The sequence below is a fragment of the Macaca mulatta genome, chromosome 7 (genome assembly GCF_049350105.2).
Source record: "Macaca mulatta isolate MMU2019108-1 chromosome 7, T2T-MMU8v2.0, whole genome shotgun sequence".
Classification (NCBI taxonomy): Eukaryota; Metazoa; Chordata; class Mammalia; order Primates; family Cercopithecidae; genus Macaca; species Macaca mulatta.
The window spans coordinates 164510881-164537571 of record NC_133412.1 but is presented as its reverse complement, the minus strand read 5'-3'; the positions used below and the strand labels follow the sequence as shown (position 1 = coordinate 164537571).

Genomic DNA, 26691 nt, shown 5'->3' with positions numbered 1-26691 from the left:
TATCCCCTCAGGGGCTCCCTTTGTTTCCTCCCAGCCTCTCAGGGCTGGCAGTGTGACCCCAGCATTAGAGCCAGAGCCATCCTCAATGGGGCCTCCAACACCCGCCTGAGGCCAAGCCCTCTCGCCCCAACCTGCCCCACCAGGCCCCTTTTAAGTCGCAGCCCGAGAGCTGTGGCAGCCCCGCTTTTGTCTCTGTGGTCCTTGTGCCCTGCTGCCCTGCTTCTAGGCCATGGTGTGGTTGTCCACAGGGCACAGGACTTGGCAGTCTCATTTCTCAATGTCCTCTTCTGCCTCAGGCCCTGGGGATCCAAAACCAAAGCGAGGCTCCCCACACAGAGGCAGCCTTGACTGCACAGATGCCTCCACCGATCCGGCCATGAGGTCCTGGCCCTCGGAGCTGGGCTCCCGGACCTGCTCAACTTCAGCCACCACTACAGCCCCCTCCAGCTCCACCCCCATCGCCCGGCACCCGGGCCGCACCAAAGGTGAGTTGCGAGCCCTTCCAGAGCCATGAGCGTCAGGCCTAATGTCCCTTCCGAAGGCCCCAGGCTCTTCGAATTCAGAGGAGTCGCTCTCCTCTCAGTCTGATAGGTGGTGAGCAAAGGGGTGAGGCCGCTGACAGGCTTTGGTGGCACAGATGCAGCTGTGTTTACCAGCCAAGGACTTTGGGCAGGAAACCCTCCAGAGGCCTAACTGCAATGGGGCCTCAGAACCCACTGCCACCACCAGCATTCAGGAAGTGAAGGCACCAAATAGCTCCAGAAGGGAAGGGAAGGTGGGCTGAGAACCAGAGTTTGGGCTAAAAGCAGGCAACTGCCATTGCCCTACCTTGGTAAAAGTTTGGAGGTTTTTTCTCGAGAGAAGATAAATTATATATTTTAAATTTGTGTGTGTGTGTGTAGTTTTAAATTTTTTGTAGAGATGTGGTCTCATCATGTTGCCCAGGCTGGTCTCAACCTCCTGGCCTCAAGCAAGGCTCTTGCCTTGGCCTCCTAAAGTGCTGGGATTACAGGTGTTGAGCCACTACACCGGGCCAAGAAAGGATAGAGTCTCTGAACTGGAAGTTCACTGACACAGTTGAGGCAAGTGTTCTGTATTAAAATCAAATGGGTTCAGTGAAGGATTTACGAACTCCCTGTTTCCAGGGTGCCACGAGTTCACATCTTTAGGCATGAGATTAAAATATTCTGAGTAATCTCATTAGCCTGAGAGAGTCCCAGCAGAATGGCTCAGTCAGACCTTACCAGGTGACACTCAAATCAGAGATAAGAGAAATGATTGCACCCAAGAAACAAGAACAGGATGCTATAAAAAAAGCAACAGGGAAGGGAGGCGCATTTGGGAATTTAAAATATGCAAAGAGAAAGGAAGAGATAATGCTTAAAACCGAAAAGGGCATTCCCCTTATAATATAAGAGACAGGGAAATATCCAGAGAAACAGATGAAGGAGTTGAAAGTGATTGCCTCTGGGGTGTTAGAAGTCTGAGAGAGCAAGAAGGGGTTAATTTGCATAAATAAACCCACCCACCTGACTCTTGAAGCCATGGGCGTGGAGAACCTTGAGTCTGATCAACAAAACAAAGCAACAGAGACAGGGTCCTGACCTCAAGGGACACTCAAACTCCAGATATCCATTGCAGGTGGGCATGTCACCATCTCCAAAATGGAGACCCCGTTGTCATTTTGGAGGGGATCCAGGGTCTGCTCTGAGGCAGAAACTAGCAGGATTGAGGGTGGGACATTTCCAGTTCTCAGGGAAAGGCCGTGTGCTTGATGGCCCGTGGTTTCCAGGTGTGTTTCTGGTCAGGAGCTGTTGGTGCAATGTTTAGTCCCCAGGAATTCAGCCTGTCCCCTCAAGGGGTAGATTCTGATTTTGCCTCTTTTTTTTCCTTCTTCCTCCTGCTACCTGAAGACAACTTGACTGCTGAAAGCGAATTGCTCTCAGGGCTGGCCTCTGAGGCTGGAAGGGGCCCCCCAGGATACTCAATACTCAGCTCTTTTTATATCATCCTTAGGCCAGAACACACCTTTGGTCCACATGTCCCAGTCACAGCAGAGGTGGAAGAGTGATTTAAAGGGGATGGGAATCGGGAGTGTCAGGGTTGCTCAGCAGGAGAAATAGTGGAGGGGTAGGAGAGGCAGGTCCCAAAGGCAGCACCTGCACACCACGCCCTCATCCCAAGAGCTGGAGCTGCTGGGATCCAGGTGCCAGGCGAGGTGGCAGGGTTCCCTGTGGATGAGGGATGTTCCGTAACCGTGACTCACCAGCCTCATTTTCACCTTAGCCTATAACTCAGATGACAACCTCTGCGAGCCATCCCTGGAGTTTGAGGTCCCCAACCACAGGCAGTACGGTGAGTAGGGAGGGTGCTGCGTCTGCGTTTCCAGACTGGTTTTTATCCACGGTACCTTTCCTTTAAGCTGAGTCCTGTAGGGGAGTCCAACACCAAATGAAGATGGGAATGGGGGACCCATTCTTCCTTCCCCTCCTCAGGGGGCTGAGCATGTAGCTTCTACTCATATACCTCCAGTGGTGGGGAATTTGCTGCCTCCCAAGCATCACAGTTCTGGAAGCACTGACCTTTCCTCTTCATGCCTTCAAGCACCCTTCTAGGTTGGCCAGGAAGTTCCAGTGCCTCAGGTGGGGAGCATTCATTTCAAGAAGGTCCCTTACTGTCTTCACTTGGCTGCGGTTGCCCACAGTAGCTCTGAGGCGTATTTAGTCTTGGAAATTGTTAGAAGCACTTGTCATTTGATTCGGGCATGTTATAAATTTTTGCAGAAGGGGGACAGTAAACAGTACCTGCCTTCTCAGAAATTAAAAGCTCCTTTGCTTTAATTTTTGAAAGGCAACCCTAGAAGTGTGAGAAAATAATCCTAAAAAGACTCTTAGAAGTTTACATCGATTTCAGTTTACTTCTGAAAGGCTTGGTAAGTGTAGGAGCTGGCATCACCTCCTACCCCTATCCACGGTCTAAAAAGCTTGATGATGTTGACATTCTTACAGTCTTCTACTTGAGTAAAGCACTGTAATGAGGCCGGGCGCGGTGGCTCAAGCCTGTAATCCCAGCACTTTGGGAGGCCGAGACGGGCGGATCACGAGGTCAGGAGATCGAGACCATCCTGGCTAACACGGTGAAACCCCGTCTCTACTAAAAAATACAAAAAACTAGCCGGCCGACGTGGCGGGCGCCTGTAGTCCCAGCTACTTGGGAGGCTGAGGCAGGAGAATTGCGTGAACCCGGGAGGCGGAGCTTGCAGTGAGCTGAGATCCCGCCACTGAACTCCAGCCTGGGCGGCAGAGTGAGATTCCGTCTCAAAAAACAACAAAAAAAAAGAACTGTAATGAAACAATTGAATGAACGGGAGTCTTACATCTTTACGCTGAGTGGAGGCTAATGCAACAGGAGAAATCTGCCTCGTGTGCTGGGGGCATCTCCCCGAGCAGCCAGATTTGTGATCAGTCAGCTAACCATAGGAGCTTTTTTCATAAATGTTCTGTTTCCTCTAGCTTCTCTGAGGAAAAAGAAGGGAAAAGGATTTGCGTTGCAGTACTTGAATAAACAATGGTGCTTTCGGGCCGTTGATTGCTATCACCGTTTCCTTGTACTGAAATTTACTTCTTTTTTAAAGAGAGATGTGCATTTGTTTATTTCACGTTGTCACTGCTCAGGGAGGGGACCGACGCTGTTTTTAGGCTATTCACTATCACCAAGTATGTTTTTGGCTCAGTTTCAAACATGTTTGCTAGCAGGTGTTTTCTGGACAGCTGCTGTTTGCAGAGCACCTCAGCCCTTGGAACCAGGTGCCCCGTGGACCCGGGAAACCTGAATGAACTTGCGTTGGTGGCCTAGCAAGCAGAGGAACCCCAGGTGTCTCTGCAGGCTCCTGAGGTGGCTCAGCCCAACGCCTGCTGGGGGCTGGGGGTTGCAGGGACAACTGAAATGCCGTCCCTGCCACGGGGGTTCATAGCACAGCAGCGTGGACATGTTCGCTCTCGAGATAGGGCTGCTGGAGGAGTGACCCCGGAGAGGCCTGCGGGCCCTGGAAGGGATGGCCTGCCCTCTGTAGGGAATGGTGCCAGCCTTCCCCAAAGTCTACAGTGGGGTGGCATGGCAGAGCCACACTCAGGCAAGCACCCACTGTGGCCAGGAGAGCAGGTGGGCAGGTGCCCTCAGCACCGTAAGCCTTGATTTTCTTCCTTTGGGGCAGATGTAAATTTAAGGCAAAGGACACAAACTGAAGAACAGCAAATATCCAGGAGAAGGGAGTGCCCCCTTCCGTCCCAGGCCCCTGGCACCTGCTCCCTGTGGGTCTCCTGACGTGACACCTCACTGGTTACAGGTACACACACTTACACGTGCACACACGTGGTCCTGAACAGCCCTCACCTTTCTTCCCATGGCCTCGGCTGAGGCTGTCCGCATGTGTTCCAGAAAGCTCTGTGCGGTAATAGAGGAGGACCCCCCCCCCACCTCAACCTCTGGTTCACCCAGAGCAGCCTTGTTTTGTCTGCCCTCTATGCTGGCGTTCTGTGTGAGATTTCCTCTGTGGAGTTGTGTGAAGCGGCAGCCCCAGGCCTCCTACACGCAGAAAAGCAGAGTTGTCATCTGGTGGTGGCTACTTGTTCTGTGCCCAGCACTCTGTTGGGGAAGCCAGGCTTCCTCACTGGAGCGCAGACGGAGTCCCAGAGTTCCTCCTTCCTGAGGGCACTGGGCCTAGCTTTGGCACAGGATTGTGTTAGTGCGTAGTTTTTCTCAGATGGCTAATCTGGGATATACCTGCTCATTGGCTTTTTGATTTTAACACTGCCATTTCCTTTCAGTGTCGCGGCCAAGTAGCTTAGAGAGCAGTAGAAACACATCCAGCAACAGCTCACCTCTTAACCTAAAAGGTACGTCTTCTGCTTCTGTGTACTTTTAAAAATTGATTCGGAGCAGGCACAGTGGCTCACGCCTATAATCAGCACTTTGGGAGGCCCAAGCAGCTGGATCACTTGGGCCAGAGTTAGAAACCAGCCTGGGAAACATGGCAAAACCCCATCTCTACAAAAAGCAAAAGATTAGCCAGGCGTGGTGGCGCATGCCTGTGGTCCCAGCTACTCAGGAGGCTGAGGTGGGAGGATCGCTCGAGCCTGGGAGGTCAAGGCTGTAGTAGGCTGTGATTGTACTACTGCATTCCAGCCTGGAAAACAGAAGCGAGACCCTATTTTGGTGGGGGGGGTGGCGGGGGGAAGTGTATTGGTGGTTTGGCTCTGGGCTCATATTATTAGAATTTTTAAAATACATAACTAGGGGTTTCAAATACATTCTGATGCATTCAGAGGCCACACTGTACAGTTTCAGGCACAGACTGGGAGTTAGAATGGGTTGGGGTTCAGCTCCCTTCTCCCCCGAGCAGCACTGAGAATGCAGGCATGTCACAGGTCTCGAGTCTCGGTTACTTCATCTGTAGAATGGGGAGAGTAACACTAGTTCCATTCTACTGTGGCCACAGAACAAATCTGGAGGATTTTGATTCTTGGAACATGTATAGTTTGTGTTAGGCACAGAATATGGTCTTTCTTCATGAACCTTCCCTGTACATTTGGCCCCTCACATGTAGCAGGTGCTGAATAAGCTTTGAATACATGAATGAGCGAGTGCTAACAAGGGCAGTGCCTTGCAGCCAGTAATAACTTAAACTTTAGCAGAAGCTTTCCACTTTTATCTCAAGGTATTTTGTTTTTAAAGGCAAAGTGAAATTCAAAAGATTATTTAATAGACTTTCAGCCTGGTGGGAGTAAGCCCTGGGATTTGGGGCAGGGGTTTCTCTCTGATAGTTTGGAGTGGGCCAAAGGCAGCACGAAACCTCTAGAAGCCATCAGAGGGCTGCCGAGACTGATGAGGGTCCTCTGTCTCCTGCCTGGACACCCAGGCTCCTCCGAGCAGCTCCATGGCCGGTCCGAGAGCTTCAGCAGCGAAGACCTGATCCCTAGCAGGGACCTGGCCACTCTGCCCCGGGAAGCCAGCACACCAGGACGCAATGCCCTCGGCCGCCACGAGTACCCCTTGCCCCGGAACGGGCCCCTCCCACAGGAGGGTGCCCAGAAGAGGGGCACAGCTCCTCCCCACGTCGGAGTGCGGCCCTGCTCGGCCTCCCCCAGCAGTGAGATGGTCACCTTGGAGGAGTTCCTGGAGGAGAGCAACCGCAGCTCCCCCACGCACGTGAGTGACCCGGACACAGACTTGGCCCGTCTCTCTCCCTCGCTGTCTCTGCCTGGCTCAGGATCATAGCTGCAGAAAAGGATGGGGTGGGGGTGGCAAGGCCTAGGCACAGAGCTGGCTTGGACGTGAGAGGCTGACTAGAGCACTAGCTGGCAAGTCACCGCAAGCCAGCCGCCAGCCCCTGACCTCGGAGGCTGCTCTTCCCTGGGTCTGGGAGGTGAGCCGGCAGAGCTTGTGGCCGGCACCAAGGGTGCGTGGCCAGCACCTGACTTGTAGGGCTAGGGTCTCACGCTGGGTTTCATGGCAGAGCTCTGAGTCCTCGCTTACCCTGCATTTTCTCCAGCAGGGGCTGGCAACCTTTTAAGGACCTTGGAAGGGCCAGAGAGGAATGATTTTAGGCTTTCTGGGCCTCACAGTCTCTGTTGTAGCTACTCAACTCTGCCCATTCGAGAAAGCAAACACTTGATCCTATGTCAGTGGATGGACATGGCTGGCATCCAGCAAAGCTTTACTGTGGACACTGACATTTGAATTTCACATGATTTTCGCATGTTGTGAAATACGTTTTTACAAAATTTCTTTTTGACCAATTAAAAATGTAGCAACTGGCCGGGTGCAGTGGCTCACGCCTGTAATCCCAGCCTTTGAGAGGCCAAGGTGGGCAGATCACCTGAGTCCAGGAGTTTGAGACCAGCCTGGCCACCATCTCTACAAAAACTACACCCATCTCTACAAATAAGCAGAGTTATAGAGACACCTGTCTCTACAAAAAATACAAAAATTAGCTGGGCATTGTGGCAGGCGCCTTTAATCCCAACTACTCGGGAGGCTGAGGCAGGAGAATCATTTGAACCCGGGAGGCGGAGGTTGCAGTGAGCTGAGATTGCACCACTGCACTCCAGCTTCGGCGACAGAGCGAGACTGTCTCAAGAAAAAATAAAAATGTAGCAACTGTTCTCACCTTGCAGGATGTACAAAAACAGGCAGCTAGCTGGATTTGGCACCAGCTTTGCAGCTCCTCACCCTGAACACTGCCTGTTGACATCCTCCTGCCACCTCTATAGGTCTTCATTTAGCTTTTTTGAAGCTGCACATACATCTTTAAAGTGCTCCCTCTGAATTTCGTCACATGAGCTGTTGGGTTACTGAGTGAATGTAGTTCACTGTCTGCAATTGAGCCCTTTTGAGGATTCTTAAAACTTCAGTCTTTTGGCCGGGCGCGGTGGCTCAAGCCTGTAATCCCAGCACTTTGGGAGGCCGAGACGGGCGGATCACGAGGTCAGGAGATCGAGACCATCCTGGCTAACACGGTGAAACCCCGTCTCTACTAAAAAATACAAAAAACTAGCCAGGAGAGGTGGCGGGCGCCTGTAGTCCCAGCTACTCGGGAGGCTGAGGCAGGAGAATGGTCTAAACCCGGGAGGCGGAGCTTGCAGTGAGCTGAGATCCGGCCACTGCACCCCAGCCTGGGCGACAGAGCAAGACTCTGTCTCAAAAAAAAAAAAAAAAAAAAAAAAAAAAACTTCAGTCTTTTTTAATCTTTCCATCTCATTACCCTTAAACACATTTGGACTTTGTCTAGCTCTCTGGTAAACCCTGTGACCTGCATTACTAGGACACAGTGACACAGAAAAGCAAGTATGTGTTTGATAGATATTTATTGAGCACCTACTATCGTACGTTAAGCAGTGTGCCTGGTGCCTGCTCTTGAAAAACAAAGCAAACCAGTTCATCAGCAGGTTCTTTGCCTGCATGCGCCGTGCCCAGCTTTGCAGTTGACACAGAAATATGAAACATGGCCCTGGCCTTCCTTCACTTAAATATTTCTGTCTCCCAAGCACTTACTCTGTGCAAAGAGCTGGAAAAGCCAAGCTGAGAAAAGCAAAGGAGGGCCTGCGCCCAAGACGTTAGCGGTCTAATGTTGTGGTTCTCAAACTCAGGCGTGCCTTTGAATCGTCTGGGGGCCTTGCTAGACCACAGAACCCATTCCCTGAGTTTCTGAATCAGTGGGTCTGAGGTTGGGCTTGCTGACAATTTGCATCTTTATAAATTCTAGATAATGGTCTTGCGGCTGGGTAGGCACCATGGTTTAAGAACCACTGGTCTAGGCCAAGCGGTGGCTCACGCCTGTCATCCCAGCACTTCGGGAGGCTGAGGTGGGCGGATCACTTGAGGTCAGGCATTCGAGACCAGCCTGGCCAACATAGTGAAACCCCATCTCTACTAAAGATACAAAAATTAACTGGGTCATGGTGGCAGGCGCCTGTGATCCCAGCTACTCAGGGGGTTGAGGCAGGAGAATCTCTTGAACCTGGGAGGCTCCGGTTGCAGTGAACCGAGATTGTGCCACTGTACTCCAGCCTGGGCAACACAGTGAGACTCTGTCTCAAAAAAAAAAAAAAAAAAAAAAAAAAGGCTGCTGGTCTAATGGCCTGAATGAGAACACTCCAGAAATTGGGGGGCCTGCGGCTGGAAGGCTTTCCTTCTCAGTCTTTTTTTGTCATATGCCCCTTATGATGGTTTCCTTTCCCTTTGGAGATGTTGGCAGGCAGGTCCTGAGCGAGGAGTGGGGCCCCTCCCTGCTCAGCTCAGACTCGTCCTCACAGTCCCCATTTCCTATTCCCTGTACTGTTACCTTTCCATTTTTAGCTTCAGTGAGACCAACACAGTCTGGCTGTAGCAGTTTCTGTTGAAAGCGGATGCCTGGCATGCAGCGAGCCAGCCCCCTCTCTCTGCCTGGGATATTTAACCCCCTATCCCTGACATACCTGACTTCCCTCCTGGTACCCCTGACGCACAAAGCCCCTAATGTACACAGGGGCTTCCCGTCCCAGGGAAATGACGACGGTATGCCCACCGCGCCCTCACTCTCTGGGCGTCGATGATGCAGGGAGGGAGTGTCGCAAGATGGGGCTCCCTGTGTGGCCAGGAGGGTGGGTATCCACGGCTCTGAGGTGTGCAGGGAGGAGCCTGGTGGAGTGGAAAGCAGCTCTGAGCCAGGCAGCCGCAGGCTTTCATCTGGGTCTGCCTCTCTCTGGACGCGTGACCTGCCAAACCTCCATGGCCTGCTGCCTTGCCTTCACACAGCCTTCCAACAACCTTGCAGGGCCGTTTTGAGAATTAAATGACTTTCTTTGCAATTATACATGTGGTTCCTAGAACAGCACGTGGCCCCACAGGTGATGAAAGGTACCTGTGGATATCACGGGTCTTACTGGACACCCACCCAAGATGTGTAGCATCAAACTAGCATAAAACAGCAGATGCATCTCTGTCCAGTGGCACTATGTCCAGATGTTTCTGTGGGACAGGAGTTGCTGGCAGGTGCAGATGGCTCCTGAGCTACCAACCCACCTTCTGGCTGACACCCGCCGGCCTCTCATCCCCCATGAAGTCACTTCTCTTCCTCTTCATCCATGTCAACCTCAGGAGAAGCTGTGCTTGCAGAAGGCTGCAGTTCCCTGAGCGGGGCCATAGACCCTTGGCCCCGTGGCTCTGCCTGTTCCCAAGGTGGTGGCAAAGGACAGCTGCTCCCTGGGCAGGGGAAGCAGAGCCTGGGGGGCAGCTTAGCAGGAGCAGAGTGGCGGCTGGGCCATCCCAGTGTCTTCATTTCCCTGTGCAGCCCCACCATTCCCCCTTCTGGACACTTACAGACTCCATTTGTACCTCTCTGTCCCCCGCCCCCTCCCACCCCCATTCTGCCTCTCTCTTCCCTTTCTCGGGCCCAGAGAGGTCTGAGTGGCAATGAAGGTTCCGGCGTTTCAGGAGCTGCTCTTGTTCCTCTTGCTCTCGGTGGCGCGAGGTGAAGTCCTTACGATGTCCCGGGGTGACCGGGGAAGGAAGGCCCTGCTCATACCCGCCAGGGTTCTAGTTCCTGCTGTGCTTGGTGGAAACCAGACAGACCAAAGCGGTCAGCTGTAGTCGGGGTTTCTGGGAAACTAACTCACTTTGTAGGAAGCCATTTCCCTCTCTGGGTCTGTTTCCTTATTTGTGTAAAGTTAGGGGGCTGCCTGGGGGGAATCTGGAGTTCTTTCCTGGTGGTCCCATGCTGCCTCATCCACCCTCACCGTCCGGTCCCAGGGCTGATGTGTGTGGCGGGGGTGGCACATGTGCCTTGGAAAAGGCAGGCAGGAACTACAGTCTCAGCCATGTGGGCTGCTCAGGGGGCATCCTGGGTGGGAGGAGGCTTCGAGGACTCGCCCAACCCTCTTGCCCACCTCCACCCTTCACTCTCTTATCCATAGGACACTCCCAGTTGCCGGGATGACCTGCTGGGTGACTACTTTCGAAAGGCCAGCGATCCCCCAGCCATCGGAGGCCAACCAGGACCACCTGCCAAGAAAGAAGGGACCAAGATGCCCACCAGCTTTGTGGCCCCCACCGTCAAGATGGCCACCCCCACTTTGGAGGGGAGGCCGCTGAAGCCCGGCCAGTATGTAAAGCCAAACTTCAGACTGACTGAGGCCGAGGCCCCACCCAGCGTGGCCCCACCCAGCGTGGCCCCGAGACAGGCTTTGCCTCCCCAGAGCCTGTCTCTGGGCAGACCCCGGCAGGCTCCGGTGCCCCCAACTTCCCACGCACCTGCCAGCCGCAGTGCCTCCCTGAGCCGGGCCTTCAGCCTGGCCTCAGCTGACCTTCTCCGGGCCAGCGGGCCAGAGGCCTGCAAACAGGAGTCCCCTCAGAAGCTGGGGGCTCCTGAGGCCTTAGGGGGCAGAGAGACAGGCAGCCACACCCTGCAAAGCCCAGCACCCCCCAGCTCCCACAGCTTGGCCCGGGAGCGGACCCCACTTGTGGGAAAGGCTGGCAGCTCTTGTCAGGGCCCAGGTCCCCGCAGCCGGCCGCTGGACACGAGGCGCTTCTCCCTGGCTCCCCCAAAGGAGGAAAGGCTGGCCCCCCTGCATCAGTCTGCCACAGCCCCCGCCATTGCCACTTCAGGTGCTGGTACTGCTGTTGCTGGCAGTGGCAGCAACTCCCAGCTCCCACACTTCTCACCTGCTGCAGCCCCGGCTGCCAGGACCAAGCCCAAGGCGCCCCCACACTCGGGAGAGGTGGCCACCATCGCCCCCGTCCGGGCGGGGCTCAGCCTCTCAGAGGGAGACGGGGTCCTGAGGCAGGGCAGCAGCGAGGGGCTCCCGGCCAAGAGCCCAGGTCGGTCTTCTGATTTGGCTCCCCACCCCGGCCGGGTCCCTGAGGACTGCAGTCGAGGGAGCATGTCCAAGAGCACTCCCGCCTCCCCGGAGCCAGGCGGGGACCCGCAGACCGTGTGGTATGAGTACGGCTGCGTGTGACTGTCTCGTGGTTGAGCTTGCAAACCTGAAAACTACTGACACGCCTTCTGACTCTCACGGCCTTTTCTCCTGCTTGCCTGCGGTGTCAGGAAAGGGTTTGGAATGAGGAAAGGGGTTCCCATGCATTTCTGCTGTTTGTTCTGTGAATGGAAACACTGTGCCAAGTCCCGAGAGGATTACGCTTCCAGGTGTGTAACGTGTCTTCTGTGTCTGCCGCTTCCAGCAGCTGATATCTTTGGAACAAATCCACGTCAGCACGGGGACAAATTAGGATGCAATGACAAACTGACTTCCCCCAAAGCAGACGCGTCTCCGGTATGTCCCAGTAGAACACTCATTTGCAATGTGTTGAGCTCCATTAAGCTTACACACACTCACACAACAGGCTCACGAGGCTCAGGCCTGGCGGGTCGAAAAGCCCACTCCCTCTCCCAAAGGCCACTGGGTCCCAGGAGAAGCCCAGACTGGTAATACTAAGGTCTCCAGGGCCTTGGGCAGACCCCAGAGGCAGGCCTGCTGGTAAAAAGTGAGAGTGCTGCTGTTCCATTCCTGGGTTCCCAAGCACTTCCCTTTACCCCAGGACCCAGGGCAGCCTGCAGGGCAGCTGGTGGTGGCCTTGGCCATTTGCCCCCAGCCTCCAGCTGGCTGGCTCCTGAGCTCTGCACCGGGGGGTTTGGGGACCACACAGCTACCTGCCTTCCTAGATTTCCCTGGCTCACTTTTCTGCAAACACTGGATCTGCCAGGCCTGGGGATTGGGGGGCAGGACAGAGGCCCCCATCCAGCCCCCTCCAGGCCAGTGTGCACAGTGCACCGAGGGGTCACCCGCACAGAGCGAGGTGCAAGCTTGATGTATAACCTGGCTGCAGCACCCGACTTCCCCAGTCTCAGATGGGGTGTTGATTTATTTCTGAGTAACTTTTTGGGTATAGAAACCAATTTTTTTAATATATGACATATATATGTACACACTCCTGTGAAATATGTATACTTGGGGGGGGATCTATTTATGCTCCAGTGGGAGTCCCTGTCTTCTGTCAGGACTCTCACCTGCTGCTTTGTGTCTTTGGTCAGATTCCTGACAATTTAGTTTCCTGTTGTAAAGGTGCTTTTCCTGGGGTGAACTAAACCTATTGATTTTTTTTTTTAAGATTTTTTTCCCTTTTGATTTAATATACTGAGAAAGAAATGGGAGACTTTTGAATGTTAACAAGATCCATTTTAGGAGTGTTTGGGGTTGTGTATTAAATAGCCGTTCGTTCTGGAACTCAAGGACAGGATTGTAATAAAATGGAATGGAACCGAAGTGCCTTCTAGCTTTCCTCACTGCACGTTGTTAGCATCAGGTGGGCCTCTGGGGACTTGCGGCTCCCTGTGCCCCTCCCTCTGCACCCTGGGGACCCTTCCTCCACAGTTGGAATCCACCACTTTCCTTGCCACTAGGCGGGGGAAGCTTTTACACGTGCAACCAGAGACAAATGTGAAGGACAAAGATTTCTTGTCATGTGACAGCGTTCCACCCCTCCCCAGGTGTGTTTAAGTTCGCATAAATTGAATCCTGTTTTATTTGTTTTTCTAATGGGTCCCCACCACCGCAGGGGGCATGGAATGGGCTGGAGACCAGTCGGAGCAACATAGCAAGACATTGTCTACAAAAGACAAAAATTAGCCAGGCGTGGTGGTATATACCTGCAGTCCCAGCTACTCAGGAGGCTGAAGATAGAGGATGCTTTAAGCCCAGGGATGTCGAGACTGCAGAGAGCAGTGATGGTGCCACTGCACTATAGCCTGGGAGACAGAGTGAGGCCCTGTCTCAAAAAAAAAATAATAATAAAATAGCAGGGTGTGGTGGTGCGCACCTGTAGTCCCAGCCACTAGGGAGGCTGAGGTGGGAGGATCACTTGAGCCCTGGCAGTCGAGGCTGCAGTGAGCCAGGCTTGTGCCTCTGCACCCCAGCCTGGGCGACAGAGCAAGACCTCATCTCAAAAATAATTGAAGAATCCCATTTTGCTATGGCGTTCATCTCATGTCGTGACAGGACCTCAGCTTGCAGGGGCTCCTTGTGATTTTCCCAAGGCTACTCAACCAGTAAATACTGGATCTGGAATTTGGACCTTAGGGGCTGCAGATACTGAAATCGGATGCATAGTGGGGAGGAGGAAGAGAGGGAAGGGGAGGCATGAAAATGACCACGCCTGACCAAGGTTCTTCTGAGGTTTTTCTGTCCAGCTGCTGCCTCAGTGTCTCCTTCCTTCCCACAAACCTATTTTTTGGCTCTCTCCTCTTCCCTCCTTGCCCGTTCTCCCCGAGGCTCTGCAATCTGTCTTTGTATCTGGCCACTCCGCAGAAACTGCCATCCATGCTGTTTTGAGCCAGACTGAGTGGCGGCCACCCGCAGTCTTCATCCTGTGTGGCCTTTGCAATATTTGACAGCTGGCCAGGCACTTCTTGGCACCCTCAGCCTCTGCTGCACGCTTCTCTGTCCCTCTGGGACAGATCTGTGCTGCCTGCTCCTTTGTCCCTTCATTCATCCCTCCCGGGGACATCAGGGATGCGGGCAGAGCCCTGGATTCTGCCTCTACCACTCCCCTGTCGTGTATTCCCCCTTCAGGCCTGACCCCACCCTCCCTACGCGGGGAACGCTTGTGGAGGTGACCTCCAGCCCAGCGTCTCCTGACCTTCAGGCTGGGACTGCTGCCCTCATCAGCCCAGTTTCACTGTTCCCAGGACCATCTCTGCAGCCTCAGGGGCCTGAGATTCGAGCTGGACCCTTCCTTTCCTCACATCCCACATTTCACAGGTCACATCCTGGACCTGAGGGTGGGGCGGGAATCTGGGCCCCTCCCCTCTGCCGGTTGTCTCTGTCCTAGGTCACACCCTCCAGCCGACTGGTCTGGCTGCCTCGGGCTCTCCCCTTACTCTTCCATCCACTCCAGCCGGCTTTTGGTCCCATTGGTTCCACAAGAGAGCTCCTGCCAAGGTCACTAATCCAGAGGCAACTTATCGGCCCTAGTTGTCATTTCTCAGGAGGTGCCCTGACTCAGGGGACCTTCCTATTTAGAACACTCCCCTCCACACTGGCCACACTTGTGAGCAGCGGGAGGTCAGGCATAACCAGGTCCACACACCAGTGTGTCTTTCAACAAGGTCAGACTTTCATTGACGCTGTTTTTCTTTTCTTTTCTTTTTTTCTTTTCTTTTCTCTTTCTTTTCTTTTTCTTTCTCTTTCTTTCTTTCTTTCTCTTTGTTTCTTTCTTTTTTCTTTTTCTTTCTCTTTTTTTTTTTTTTTTTGAGACAGTTTTGCTTTTGTCGTGCAGGCCGGAGTGCAGTGGCGCAGTCTTAGCTCACTGCGTCCTCCGCCTCCTGAGTTCAAGTGACTCTCCTGCCTCAGCCTCCCGAGTAGCTTGGATTACAGGTTTGCACCACCACACCTGGCTAATTTTTGTATTTTTAGTAGAGATGGGGTTTCACCATGTTGGCCAGGCTGGTCTCGAACTCCTGACTTCAGGTGATCTGCCCACATCGGCCTCCCAAAGTTCTGAGATTACAGGCGTGAGCCACCACACCCAGCCTCTTTTAGTTATTTTTAATTGTACAATAAGTTATTTTTGACTGTAGTCATCCTCTTGTGCTATCAAATACTAGGTCTTTTTTTTTTTGAGGCAGAGTCTCGCTCTGTCGCCCAGGCTGGAGTGCAATGCCGTGATCTCAGCTCACTGCAAGCTCCGCCTCCTGGGTTCAAGCAATTCTCCTGCCTCAGCCTCCCGAGTAGCTGGGACTACAGGTGCCCGCCAACTCGCCCGGCCAATTTTTTGTAGTTTTAGTAGAGACGGGGTTTCACCGTGTTAGCCAGGATGGTCTCGATCTCCTGACCTCGTGATCCGCCCGCCTCAGCCTCCCAAAGTGCTGGGATTACAGGCGTGAATACTAGGTCTTATTCTATCTATATGTCTGTTCCCATTAACCATCCTCACTCCGCTCCCACCCCATTACCCTGCCCAGCCTCTAGTAACCATCCTTCTACTCTCAATCTCCATGAGTTCAGTTGTTTTCATTGTCAGCGCCCTCAGATAGGTAAGGACATGAAGTTGCTCTTTCTGTGCCTGGCTTATTTCACTTAACATAATGAGCTCCGGTTCCATCCATGTTGCAAATGACAGCATCTCATTCTTTTTTATGGCTGAGTAGTACTCCGTGTATATGTGCCACATTTTCTTCATTCATCTGTTGATGGACACTTTGGTTTTTTCCGCATCTTGGCTGTTAATAGCAGAGTCACTAATGTGGGCAGAGCCTTCGGTGGGAGATGCTGGGTGCTTATCACGAGTGACAGCAAGATGGTGTCAGTTGAGATGGCCATTTCAAGCTGCTGAAGTCTTGCTCCTTTTATGGCCACAGAGTCTTCTGGTGAGGACTGATAGTGGAGGAGTGTGCTTGGTTATGTCGTTATCTGGCTGGATGCAGTCTTTATGGATCAGGTAAAACATGCGGTCCCTGTTGGCGAAGTGCCGTATTAAATGTAAGATGGAGTCTTTTTCTAAGATGGAGTTACTTATGTCGAAGGTGCTCTATACACACACCCAGCCCTTTGCAGACTAGGTCCTCTCTACAGGCTCCCCTCAAGGCACACCCAGCCCCCTGATCATACTTCATCAAGCCCAGGCATACCCGTGACTTTAATTACCACCTATTCCCAGAAGGCCCAAACTTGTATCTCCAGCCCCTGCCTCTCCTCCAAAAGTCCAGATCTGGATTTCCAACTTGCATGTCCCAAACACACCTCAAATTCAACATACCCAACACAGCTCACCATCCTCCCTCTCCAAAGCGAGGCCTCTTTGTATTGCCTCCTCCCCACACCTGCCCCATACGCATCCAGAGGATGCTGGCCTTCCCCTCACTCTCCCCTGTGTCCTGTTACTCTATCAGCTGCTTTCAACGCTAAGACCCTGCTCACCTCCACAGCCAATCCCAAGCCACAGCCCCCTTCAGCAGTACCATGGGGCCCTGTGGCTAAGAGAGCACCCCGGATCACGCCCCCTCCTGAGTTCCAGGGCCCCACCCTCTGCGTTGGTGTGGTGTGTGACCTCTTGGCTGGGAAATACCCAAGTTGCAGCTGGATATTTTTTTTCCCTCTGAGACAGGGTCTTCCGCTGTCCCTCAGGCTGGAGTGCAGTAGTATGACTACGGCTCACTGAAACCTCAAGTGATCCTCCTGCCTCAGCCTACTGAGTAGCTGGGACTACAGGCACATGCCACCTGGCTAATTCTTTATTTTTTGTAGAGATGGGGTCTTGCTACATTGCCCAGGCTGGTCTCAAACTCCTGACCTCAAGTGATCCCTCGACCTTGGCCTCCCAAAGTTTTGGGATTACAGGCGTGAGCCACCACACCTGGCCAGAGTTTGACTCTTTATCATCAGTAACAATTTACAAATAATAAAACATACAATAATAATTATTGTAAAATCCACACAACCAATTGATTCTTGTAGAAAGTTCATTGATTTTTTGCCAAACGGGTGTATTTGTAGCCAACCTGTGCTTGCAACTAACAAATGAGCGTAGCTCCAACACAAACGTGGTTGGTAATTTCTTTTAACATGTAAGATGAAAGGGAAACAAGTCGAAGATGTATGTCAGAACTTCACTGAAAACATGAGTAACTGTTTAATCAAGTGGTAGTTTCTGAATGCTGAAAATATTTCCTCAATTTTTTGTACTATTCCCATTATAATGGCTACAGATGCAACACTCTTTTTAAAAAATTGAGATATAATTTACATACCATAATATTCACCCAAGACATCTTCTCTATTATTATTAAGTCTAGAGACACTAGACAATCAAAAAAACATAAATCAAGCCCAAGTTTATAACATTTACCAATTTATGTGGTATAAGTACTCTCACCATGGCCAATGTCAAGCTGCCAGCACTGAACACATCACTTAACATGAAACTGATCTCAATCTTTGAAATTAAAAAATCTAAATTTTTTTTTTTTTGAGATGGAGTCTCGCTCTGTCACCCAGGCTGGAGTGCAGTGGCACAATCTCAGCTCACTGCAACCTCTGCCTCCTGGGTTCAAGCAATTCTCTGCCTCAGCCTCCCGAGTAGCTGGGATTACAGGCGCCTGCCACCACACCGGGCTAATTTTTCTATTTTTAGTAGAGACAGGGTTTCACCATTTTGGCCAGGCTGGTCTTGAACTCCTGACCTCATGATCCACCGGCCCCAGCCTCCCAAAGTGCTGGGATTGTACAGGTGTCAGCCACTGCACCCGGCCTCAATTTTTTAAAAATTGAGATATAATTTGTGTATCATAATATTCACCCAAGACATCTTCTCTATCATTCTGAAGTCTAGAAACACTAGACAATAAAAAAACATAAATCAAGCCCAAGTTTATAGCATTTACCAGTTTCTGTGGTATAAGTACTCTCACCATGGCCAATGTCAGGCTGCTAGCACTGAACACATCACTTAACACAGAACACATCACTTAACATGGAACTGGCCAAGGAAGCTCTTGGCCCCTAAGCATTCCCTGCAAAATCACTGACATGAGGCAGATTAACAGGAGAAAAGGCAGACAAATTGAACAGGTATACACGAGAGCCTTCAGAATAAAGACTAGACCCACTCCAGTGAAGTCCAGAAACTTATATACTGTCTTGAGGTTCCAGACAGAATGGGGGCTTGGGTCCTGGCACAACAGGTTATGGGAGAGGGAGAAGAATTCTATTGAGGGGCTATACGTGATTACTAGGGAGAATGATTGGATGGGGAACAGCAAGTAACTTGTAAAATTATTTGGAATTTATATGATCCTTGGAAACAGTCACTGTCTTGAAAAAGGGTCTGTTCAGATGTGGTTACATTCTGAGTTGTCTTTGCTGTAACGAGTGACGAGATAACGGGGTGAGAACAAGAACAACTGTTGCCCTTGGTGATTCAGTCCTTTCTTTTTGTAGATAGGGGAAAAGTTTTTTCCAGTTTATTGATCTCTAAGGGTGTTGAATTCAAAATTCTCATTATACCAGGGAGCCATATTTTGGCGTGAAATATTTTGGGATTTCCTTCACCAGAAAGAGATGTACCTCATGATCTGATATCACCACCATACAGATACAGTAGGTGTAACCTGAAAGCATGGGTAAAAGTAAAATAATTAGCAAGTGGGGAGTCTTGAGTGTTCACTTTGCTTTTCATGTAAGTTACCTGATGGTAGGTTTACATAGGTTAATTGTTAATGATGGCTGTGCTGAACAACGGGCTTGCAAAATTCCTGGAAATTCACGGATGTGCTTTCACAAGCCAGCACAGGTCTGCTCGGCACAGGGAGCACCACCTCTTAGGGATGGGCTGCGGGGAAAGAGTCTGAATGATTGAGCAGAAGTAACTAAAGGAGAAGAAGGAACGAGAAGAGAAGAGAAGCTGGAGGCTTTGCGGAGCTGACCGTCCTAAGGTGCATGCAGCTATGCCAGCCTCTGGCTGTCTCCTAGGCCATTTCCCTCTCATTTCTGCCCTGCCAGCCCCAGGAAAGGCCTCAGAGAGAGGGGTACCAGGTGTGCAGGATGGTCACAGGGATCCCATTACGAAGGTCTGCTGAGGCAGGCCCAGTGGCAGGCTCAGAGGAGAACAACCCAGCCTCCTCAAGACTCAGCTGCCCCCAAACTCAGCTCTGGAAGAGCCTAGGTTGACAGACGTGGTCTTCCCGCACAGGGCACAGAGAATGGCTACTCGGGCTTGTCTGGAGGCTGGGAAACTCTGTCCCGGCTTCTCCCTCACCTTCCACCCTCCCTCCTTGCCCTTCTCCAGAGAGAGCAGAAAGAGTCCGCCAGCGGAATGATAGACCCCAGGCCCGGGGGCAAGCCCGTCCTCTCTCCATCTGTTTGGGGTACAGTGGTCTCCACCGGGCAGAGTCCATAGCCCGAAGTCAGGCGCAGAAATGTCCCCTGTCCAAGCTCGGGCGTTTTGGCCCAGCCCCACGAAGTTGGGTTCATCGTGTCACATCTGAGAGCACAGGCAGAACCAGCTACCTGCTCTCCATCTCCCCTCCCCCCCGGAGACCACAAATAGATAGGGGCAGGGACCCAGCCAGCCTGGCCGCAGGGAGGGAAACCTGGGCCCCTCGAGCCCCTGGGGGAGGGAGGTACCCTAGGAGCTGTCCTGGGAGCCGCACCCTCCCCAGGCCGGTGGGGGGTGCAGGTGCTCTGTCCCGTGGTCGGGTGGGCAGCGGAGCCTCCGCCTCCCGCTCGAGGACCCCGCACGGCGAGCGCCGCGCCGGTCCCGCCACGCCCCGCAGGCGCCGTCCCCGCTGCCACTCCCTCCCGCGGGCCCAGCTGAGCCGCGGCCGCGCTTCCTGCACCCAGGACCCGACAGAGGTGAGTGCGCCGGGCGGCCGGGGCGAGGGCTGACGGCGGCGGCAGCGCGGGGACGCACCGGGGAACGGCTGACCTTCAGCGAGGGCGGCTCCCCGCCAGCTACCGGGGCGGAAGATTCAAATCCGATCTGTGGGATAAAGGCGTTTGGGGGAAGTGGAGCAGGAGAAGGACTGGGGTAGGTCTCTGTGTTAGGAAAGGATACAAATGGATGGGGCTCTTGAGGCCCAGGGACTTCCCACCCTGAGGGTGTCATGGAGTGGTGTTTGGGGGGGACGCCAGGCCAGAGGGGCTCCTTTGCCCAGGGCTCCTGGGGTGGGGGCACATCTCAAAAGTCCAGCACTGTCCAGACCCACTGAGGACATGACCTTTCATAGCTGCAGCTGAGGCACTGAAAGGAGCACTGTGGGAGGAATCCAAGGACCCCGGCCCAGGCTGGAGGTCTGGGCTCCGTGGCATCCCTTAAAGCCGAGGAAATGCTATTCCACCCTGGCCCAGAGAGAAGAGAGAGGCGAGAGGAAGAGGGAGGGGCACACTAATATTTACTGAATGTCCGCCTGGTGCCAGATACTTCTCACACAGTATTTTGTTTAACTGCCTCGTTTTGTCCTTCCATCTATTCCCGCATTCATTTATTCAGCAAAACGGGCACTCTGCTGGGCTTTGGTCTGAGCTGGAGGGAGCTGCTCACTGCCCATGTAACTCACACTCTACATGGGAAACAGACTGTAATTCAGAGTGACCGGTGGGAGGTCTGCACTGCTTCTCCTTCTTGCCCAAGATGATCAGAATCAAACTAAGTGGCCCCCAGCAATACACCCCTGGACCAATGAGAAGGCCCTAAGCCCCCACCATCAACATTCAAGGGCTCCTTCTGTATCATACACACCAGTCACTGAGAGAAGTCCTAGGATACCCTCTTAGTCGCTTTTGGGTTTCAGTCCAGAATCACCTCTTCCAGGAAGGCTTCCCTGACTTCCCGCCCTCCAGACCAGGAGCTTTTTACTTTGGCACCCGAGGTGTGGCTCCTCCCTGCCCATTATCCTCCAATCATAGCTGTTATCAGAATGTTGTTCTTGCTGTGTTCATTCTGGTTTTCCCTTCTAATCAGTTTCAAAAAACCTCAGCGCCCTCAAGTTCCATGTCTACTATATACATAATGTTTTCATTTGAATATTTTACCATGGGAGCTGTATTACCGCGGGACCTCTACTCAAAAAACGGAAACTCTAAACTTATGTCTTACCATCACTATTTTCAGATTCCATCTGTGCTCCTCAACTTCCTGGGCAGAGTTCATCATTTCCAGGCCCCTGTGGTACAAATTCTGTTACCTCCGATTGAGCCCTGGGGCTCTTGACTGAGGAGAGAGAGCAGATAGTAACCCACCTTCTAAACAAAGTAGCCCCATTTCCAGCTCTCAGAGACTCTCAGAGCCTCCAAGTGTTCTCCCTCTAACCCCAGTTCCTACTCGCCCCGCCCCGGTTCTGGCTGTGTGTTGTGGGGTGGAGACTGCGAGGTGGTGGGGTCTGCTGTTGGTGGAAGTCCTGATTAGGGAGTAGAGTCAGGCCCCACCACGAAAGAGGACCTGGACCCAGTGGTCAATTCCAGGACAAGGGGGAAAATCCCACTCTTGGTTCTATTACACAAATACATTATTTTTAAAAAGGAAATTGTAATGGCCGGGCGCGGTGGCTCACGCCTGTAATCCCAGCACTTTGGGAGGCCGAGGCGGGCGGATCACAAGGTCAGGAGATCGAGACCACAGTGAAACCCCGTCTCTACTAAAAATACAAAAAATTAGCCGGGCGCGGTTGTGGGCGCCTGTAGTCCCAGCTACTCGGGAGGCTGAAGCAGGAGAATGGCGTGAACCCGGGAGGCGGAGCTTGCAGTGAGCCGAGATCGCGCCACTGCACTCCAGCCTGGGCGACAGAGCGAGACTCCGTCTCAAAAAAAAAAAAAAAAAAAAGGAAATTGTAGTCTACTTCCAGAAATAGAAAAGTCAGTACCCCTTCCCACAAAAGGAAGGTAATTAAACAAATAAAAGCAAGGGACTTGGCAAATAAAACAAATAAAAGCAAGGAACTAGGCAGCAGTGTTATTAAACTTTAGCACCTGTGAACATACCTGAGGCCTGCTCTCTAGACTAAAAAAGGAGATGAGCAAGAATGAGAGTGGTGTTAAAGACATACTAGCACCCACATGAGGCTTTCTCCTTAGTGTAGTAGACAGATTCAGAAAGGACTGGTGTTGGGCATGGTGGCTCACACCGGTAATCCCAGCTTTGGGATTACTCCCACTTTGGGAGACCAAGGCGCAGGGATCACTTGAGGTCAGGAGTTCAAGAACAGCCTGGCCAAACATGGTGAAGCCCCATCTCTACTAAAAATACAAAAGTTAGCCGGGCGCGGTGGCTCAAGCCTGTAATCCCAGTACTTTGGGAGGCCGAGGCGGGTGGATCACGAAGTCAGGAGATCGAGACCATCCTGGCTAACATGGTGAAACCCCGTCTCTACTAAAAATACAAAAAAACGAGCCGGGCGTGGTGGCGGGCGCCTGTAGTCCCAGCTACTCGGAGGCTGAGGCAGGAGAATGGCGTAAACCCGGGAGGCGGAGCTTGCAGTGAGCTGAGATCGCGCCACTGCACTCCAGCCTGGGTGACACAGCGAGACTCCGTCTCAAAAAAAAACAACAACAACAACAACAACAACAACAACAAAAAAAAAGTTAGCCAGGCGTGGTGGCGCACGCCTGTAATACCAGCTACTCGGGAGGTGAGGCAGGAGAATTGCTTGAACCCAGGAGGTGGAGGTTGTAGTGAGCAGAGATCGCGTCACTGCACTCCAGCCTGGGTGACAGAGCAAAACTCCGTCTCAAAAAAAAAAAAAAAAAAAAAAAAAAGGCCTGGCGTGGTGGCTCACGCCTGTAATCCCAGCACTTTGGGAGGCCGAGGTGGGCGGATCATGAGGTCAGGAGATCGAGACCATCCTGGCAAACATGGTGAAACCCCGTCTCTACTAAAAATACAAAAAAATTAGCCGGGCGTGGTGGTGGGTGCCTGTAGTCCCAGCTTCTAGGGAGGCTGAGGCAGGAGAATGGCGTGAACCCAGGAGGCGGCAGAGCTTGCAGTGAGCGGAGATCATGCCACTGTACTCCAGCCTGGGTGACAGAGCGAGACTCCGTCTCAAAAAAAAAAAGGCTCTGATGTAAATAACAAAAATAGTCACTGACTCCTTCAGTCAGCACCCACTAAGTGCAGAGAGCCCGGCAGTGCCTGGAGTGATATAAAAGAAACCTTCAGTTAATCTTGTTATCAACTAAAGGGCTACTTCTTCCAGGAAGTCCACCCTGATGTGTCCCTTCACAAGCTAAACCTCTCCTGCTGTAATGCTTGCCATGTTTCATTGCAATGGCATATTGTCTTCCACTCCTGAGTATAAATTTCATAAGAACAACCACTAGAGCCGGGCGCAGTGGCTCATGGCTATAATCCCAGCACTTTGGGAGGCTGACGTGGGCGAATCACCTGAGGTCAGGAGTTACAGACCAGCCTGACCAACATGGTGAAACCCTGTCTCTACTAAAACTACAAAATTAGCTGGGCGTGGTGGTGCATGCTTGTAATCCAGCTACTCCGGAGGCTGAGGCAGGAGAATTGCTTGAACCTGGGAGGCAGAGGTTGCGGTGAGCCAAGATAGTGCCGTTGCACTCCAGTCTGGGCAACAAGAGCAAAACTCCATCTCAAAAAAAAAAAAAAAAAAGAACAATCACTAGGTTTACCTTGTTCCTTGTTCACCTCACTGTCCTGGCACCCGCCTCACCCTGGCCCCATAGCCTGGAGCACAGGTGTTAAATGAGCTGATGAATGAATAATGAATGAATAACTGAGTGAGCCTCCCTGACTTGGATCCTGCTGGCCCCTTCCAATTATGCCTTTCTTCTCCCTGCCCTCCTCCCTGTCTTCATCCAAACCCTCCATCTTTCAAGGCCCTGCCAGGGGTCCGGGGTCCAGCTTCTCCAGAGGCCTTTTTAAACCAACGGATCCACCCTTAGCCCTCTTGCCCCAGAATATTACATCGCTGGTGATATGCATACCTAGGGCGCATTCAGTTCCATAGTCTGGTGTGTTCCCCTCCAGAGGTCAGGGGCTGTGGGTGACACTTAAACCATGGGTGCTCAGGAAACACTGTGGAGTGGTTCCACGTGGTCCAGCCTCCAGGTACCAACTGTGTTGGGTCTCAACAGCTATATTAGTTTCCTGTTGCTGTGGAACAAATTACCACCAACTGACTTAGTATCTTAAAACAACATACATTCATTATTTTAGAATTCTAGAGGACAGAATAGGGTCTCACAGGGCTAAAACTAAGGTGTTGGCAGGGCCAGCCAGGTCCTTTATGGAGGTCCAGGGGAGACTCCATTTCCTTGTCTTTTTCAGTGTCTCAGGCCTGCCTGCATTTCTTGGCTTGTGGTCTCTCGCATCTTCAAAGCTGACAATGGATGGTGGAGCCCTCCCCTCCCTACATCACTCAAATTCTCTCTTCTGCCTCCCTCTTCCACCCTTGTGATGACATTGGGTCCACATTGATAACCCAGGATCATCTCCCCATCTCAAAATCTCTATCACATTTGCAAAGTCCATTTAATGTGTAAGGTAAAGTAACATGTTCACAGGTACCAGGGATTAGAACACAGTCATCTTTTTTTTTTTTTTTTTTTTTAACAGAGTCTTGCTCTGTTGCCCAGGCTGGAATACAATGGCACGATCTCGGCTCACTGCAACCTCCGCCTCCCAGGTTCAAGTGATTCTCATGCCTCAGCCTCCCACGTAGCTGGGACTACAGGCGTGCACCACCACACCCAGCTAATTTTTTTTTTTTTTTTTAGTAGAGACAGGATTTTGTCATGTTGGCCAGGCTGGTCTCGAACTCCTGACCTCAAGTGATCCACACGTCTCGGCCTCCCAAAGTGCTGGGATTACAGGTGTGAGCCCCCGTGTCCAGCCAAGGCCACAGTCATCTTTGAGGGCTGTTGTTCTGCCTACCACAGTAGGAGCTGTCCCTCGTAGTCACAGGACACACTGGCTGGTGGAATATTCCTAGTAGCTGACATTTACTGCTCCGGGCACATTACACAACACTCCCTGAGTTAGGTGCCATCATTGTCGTTTTACAGATGAAGAACAGGGGTTAAATAACTTGGCATGCGGCAGAGCTGGGATTTGAACCTAGGCAGTGGGGGTCCCGGATGCACCTTCCTGGCCTGTAGGCTACACTGCCTCTCTGGCACCGTTATTGCCCTCAAGATGCCTGGAACAGGCCAAGAAGACCTGAAGCCCAGATCAGGAGGAGAATTTTCTCCAAGGTTTTCTAGGTAAGGCCTCTGTATAGGCTACAAATTCTCTGCCAGTACTCTCTCATTTCAGCCCTTTCTCACCCTCCCACACCATCCACACCCCATTATAGGAACCTAAGCCATGATCCAAGAGGGCTGAAGGGAGAGCTGCCAATGGTTTTCTTCAGGGGGTCCCAGGCAGTTAAGGCTGGAAAAGTTTCTGTGTGCCAAATACCACTCAAATCCATCCCTGTCCTCCCCCAGCATCCACACACCAAGTCATATGAACCCCACGGAAGGCAAATCTTACGTAGCAAATCAAAGAAAAGTAATCACCATTTACCCAGCTCACTGCCACAAAGAAGCCTACACCCTTAAATGAGATTGGAACACATAAGCCTTCCATGGGCATCAGGGGAAGAAGGGATGGCTTAACATTTATTAACTGAGCATTACTAGGGGCAGGCATAGTTCTAAGAGTTTTATACTTAGTTAATACAACAAGCCTGTGCAGTAATGTTTTTTTGTTGTTTTGTTTTGTTTTTGTTTTTTGAGACAGAGTCTTGCTCTGTTGCCCAGGCTGGAGTGCAGTGGCACGATCTTGGCTCATTGCAACCTCCACCTCCTGGGTTCAGCGATTGTCCTGCCTCAGCCTCCCGAGTAGCTGGGATTACAAGTGGGCACCACCATGCCTGGCTAAGTTTTTTATTTTTTAGTAGAGACAGGGTTTCACCATGTTGGCCAGGCTGGTCTTGAACTCCTGGCCTCAAGTGATCTGCCCACCTCGGCCTCCCAATGTGCTGGAATTATAAGCATGAGCCATTGTGCCTGGTCCAGTACTATTATTACTCCCATTTTACGTATCAGGAAACTAAGGCACAGGGTGAATGTCACTTGTTTATGGTCACATAGCCAATAAGTGGAGGAGCCAGGACTGGGTCCGTTCTCCCTAAGCAGAGAACCAAGGCAGAGGCTAAACAGAGCTGAATAGCCCCAGCCTGGGCCACACTCCTTCCGTCAGCAAAGCCCCCTCTTGTGCCTTCCCAGCAAAACCTGTTGTTTTTGGACCTGGCAAGGCTGGTATCCTGGTTTCTATGTCAACCACACTTCCATTTAATTCATTTATTTCCATTCCTTTTTTTCTTCTTCTTCTTTTTTAAATAGAGACAGATTATTGCTATGGCTATGGCTACAGTCTTGCCCAAGCTCTTCTTGAAGTCCTGGCCTCAAGTGATCCTCCCATCTCAGCCTCCCAAGGTACTGAGATTATAGGCATGAGCCACCATGTCCAGCCTTCAACCAGATTTCTTGACAGCACCTTTACATGTGATTCTTACACCAGTCTTCACTATTAACCCCATTTTAAAGAAGCAGAAACCAAGGCCCAGGGAGGCTACATAACTTGCTAGAGCTCTCAGAGCTAAAAAGCAACAGATGTGCAATTCAAACCCAGGCATTCAGATGCCCAAGTCCCCTG

General features: G+C 51.9%; 2 protein-coding genes across 8 annotated transcripts in view; both read left to right on the top strand.

Moving 5' to 3' along the window:
- CCDC88C (coiled-coil domain containing 88C) overlaps positions 1-12800 on the top strand; it is a 149756-nt gene extending 136956 nt beyond the window's left edge. For all 7 annotated transcript variants that reach the window (XM_077941623.1, XM_015144375.3, XM_015144377.3 and 4 more), the window contains 5 exons: positions 297-485; positions 2287-2355; positions 4827-4895; positions 5918-6207; positions 10452-12800. In XM_077941623.1, coding sequence (XP_077797749.1) covers positions 297-485; positions 2287-2355; positions 4827-4895; positions 5918-6207; positions 10452-11495 — 1661 coding nt within the window. In that variant the 3' untranslated portion in view covers positions 11496-12800. The remainder of the gene's footprint in view (positions 1-296; positions 486-2286; positions 2356-4826; positions 4896-5917; positions 6208-10451) is intronic.
- A 6994-nt stretch (positions 12801-19794) lies between these two features.
- The window catches only part of GPR68 (G protein-coupled receptor 68), a 31632-nt gene continuing 24735 nt past the window's right edge, over positions 19795-26691 (top strand). Inside the window, exon 1 of the mRNA XM_015144374.3 lies at positions 19795-19883. The gene's annotated coding sequence lies outside the window, so the exon portion shown is untranslated. The remainder of the gene's footprint in view (positions 19884-26691) is intronic.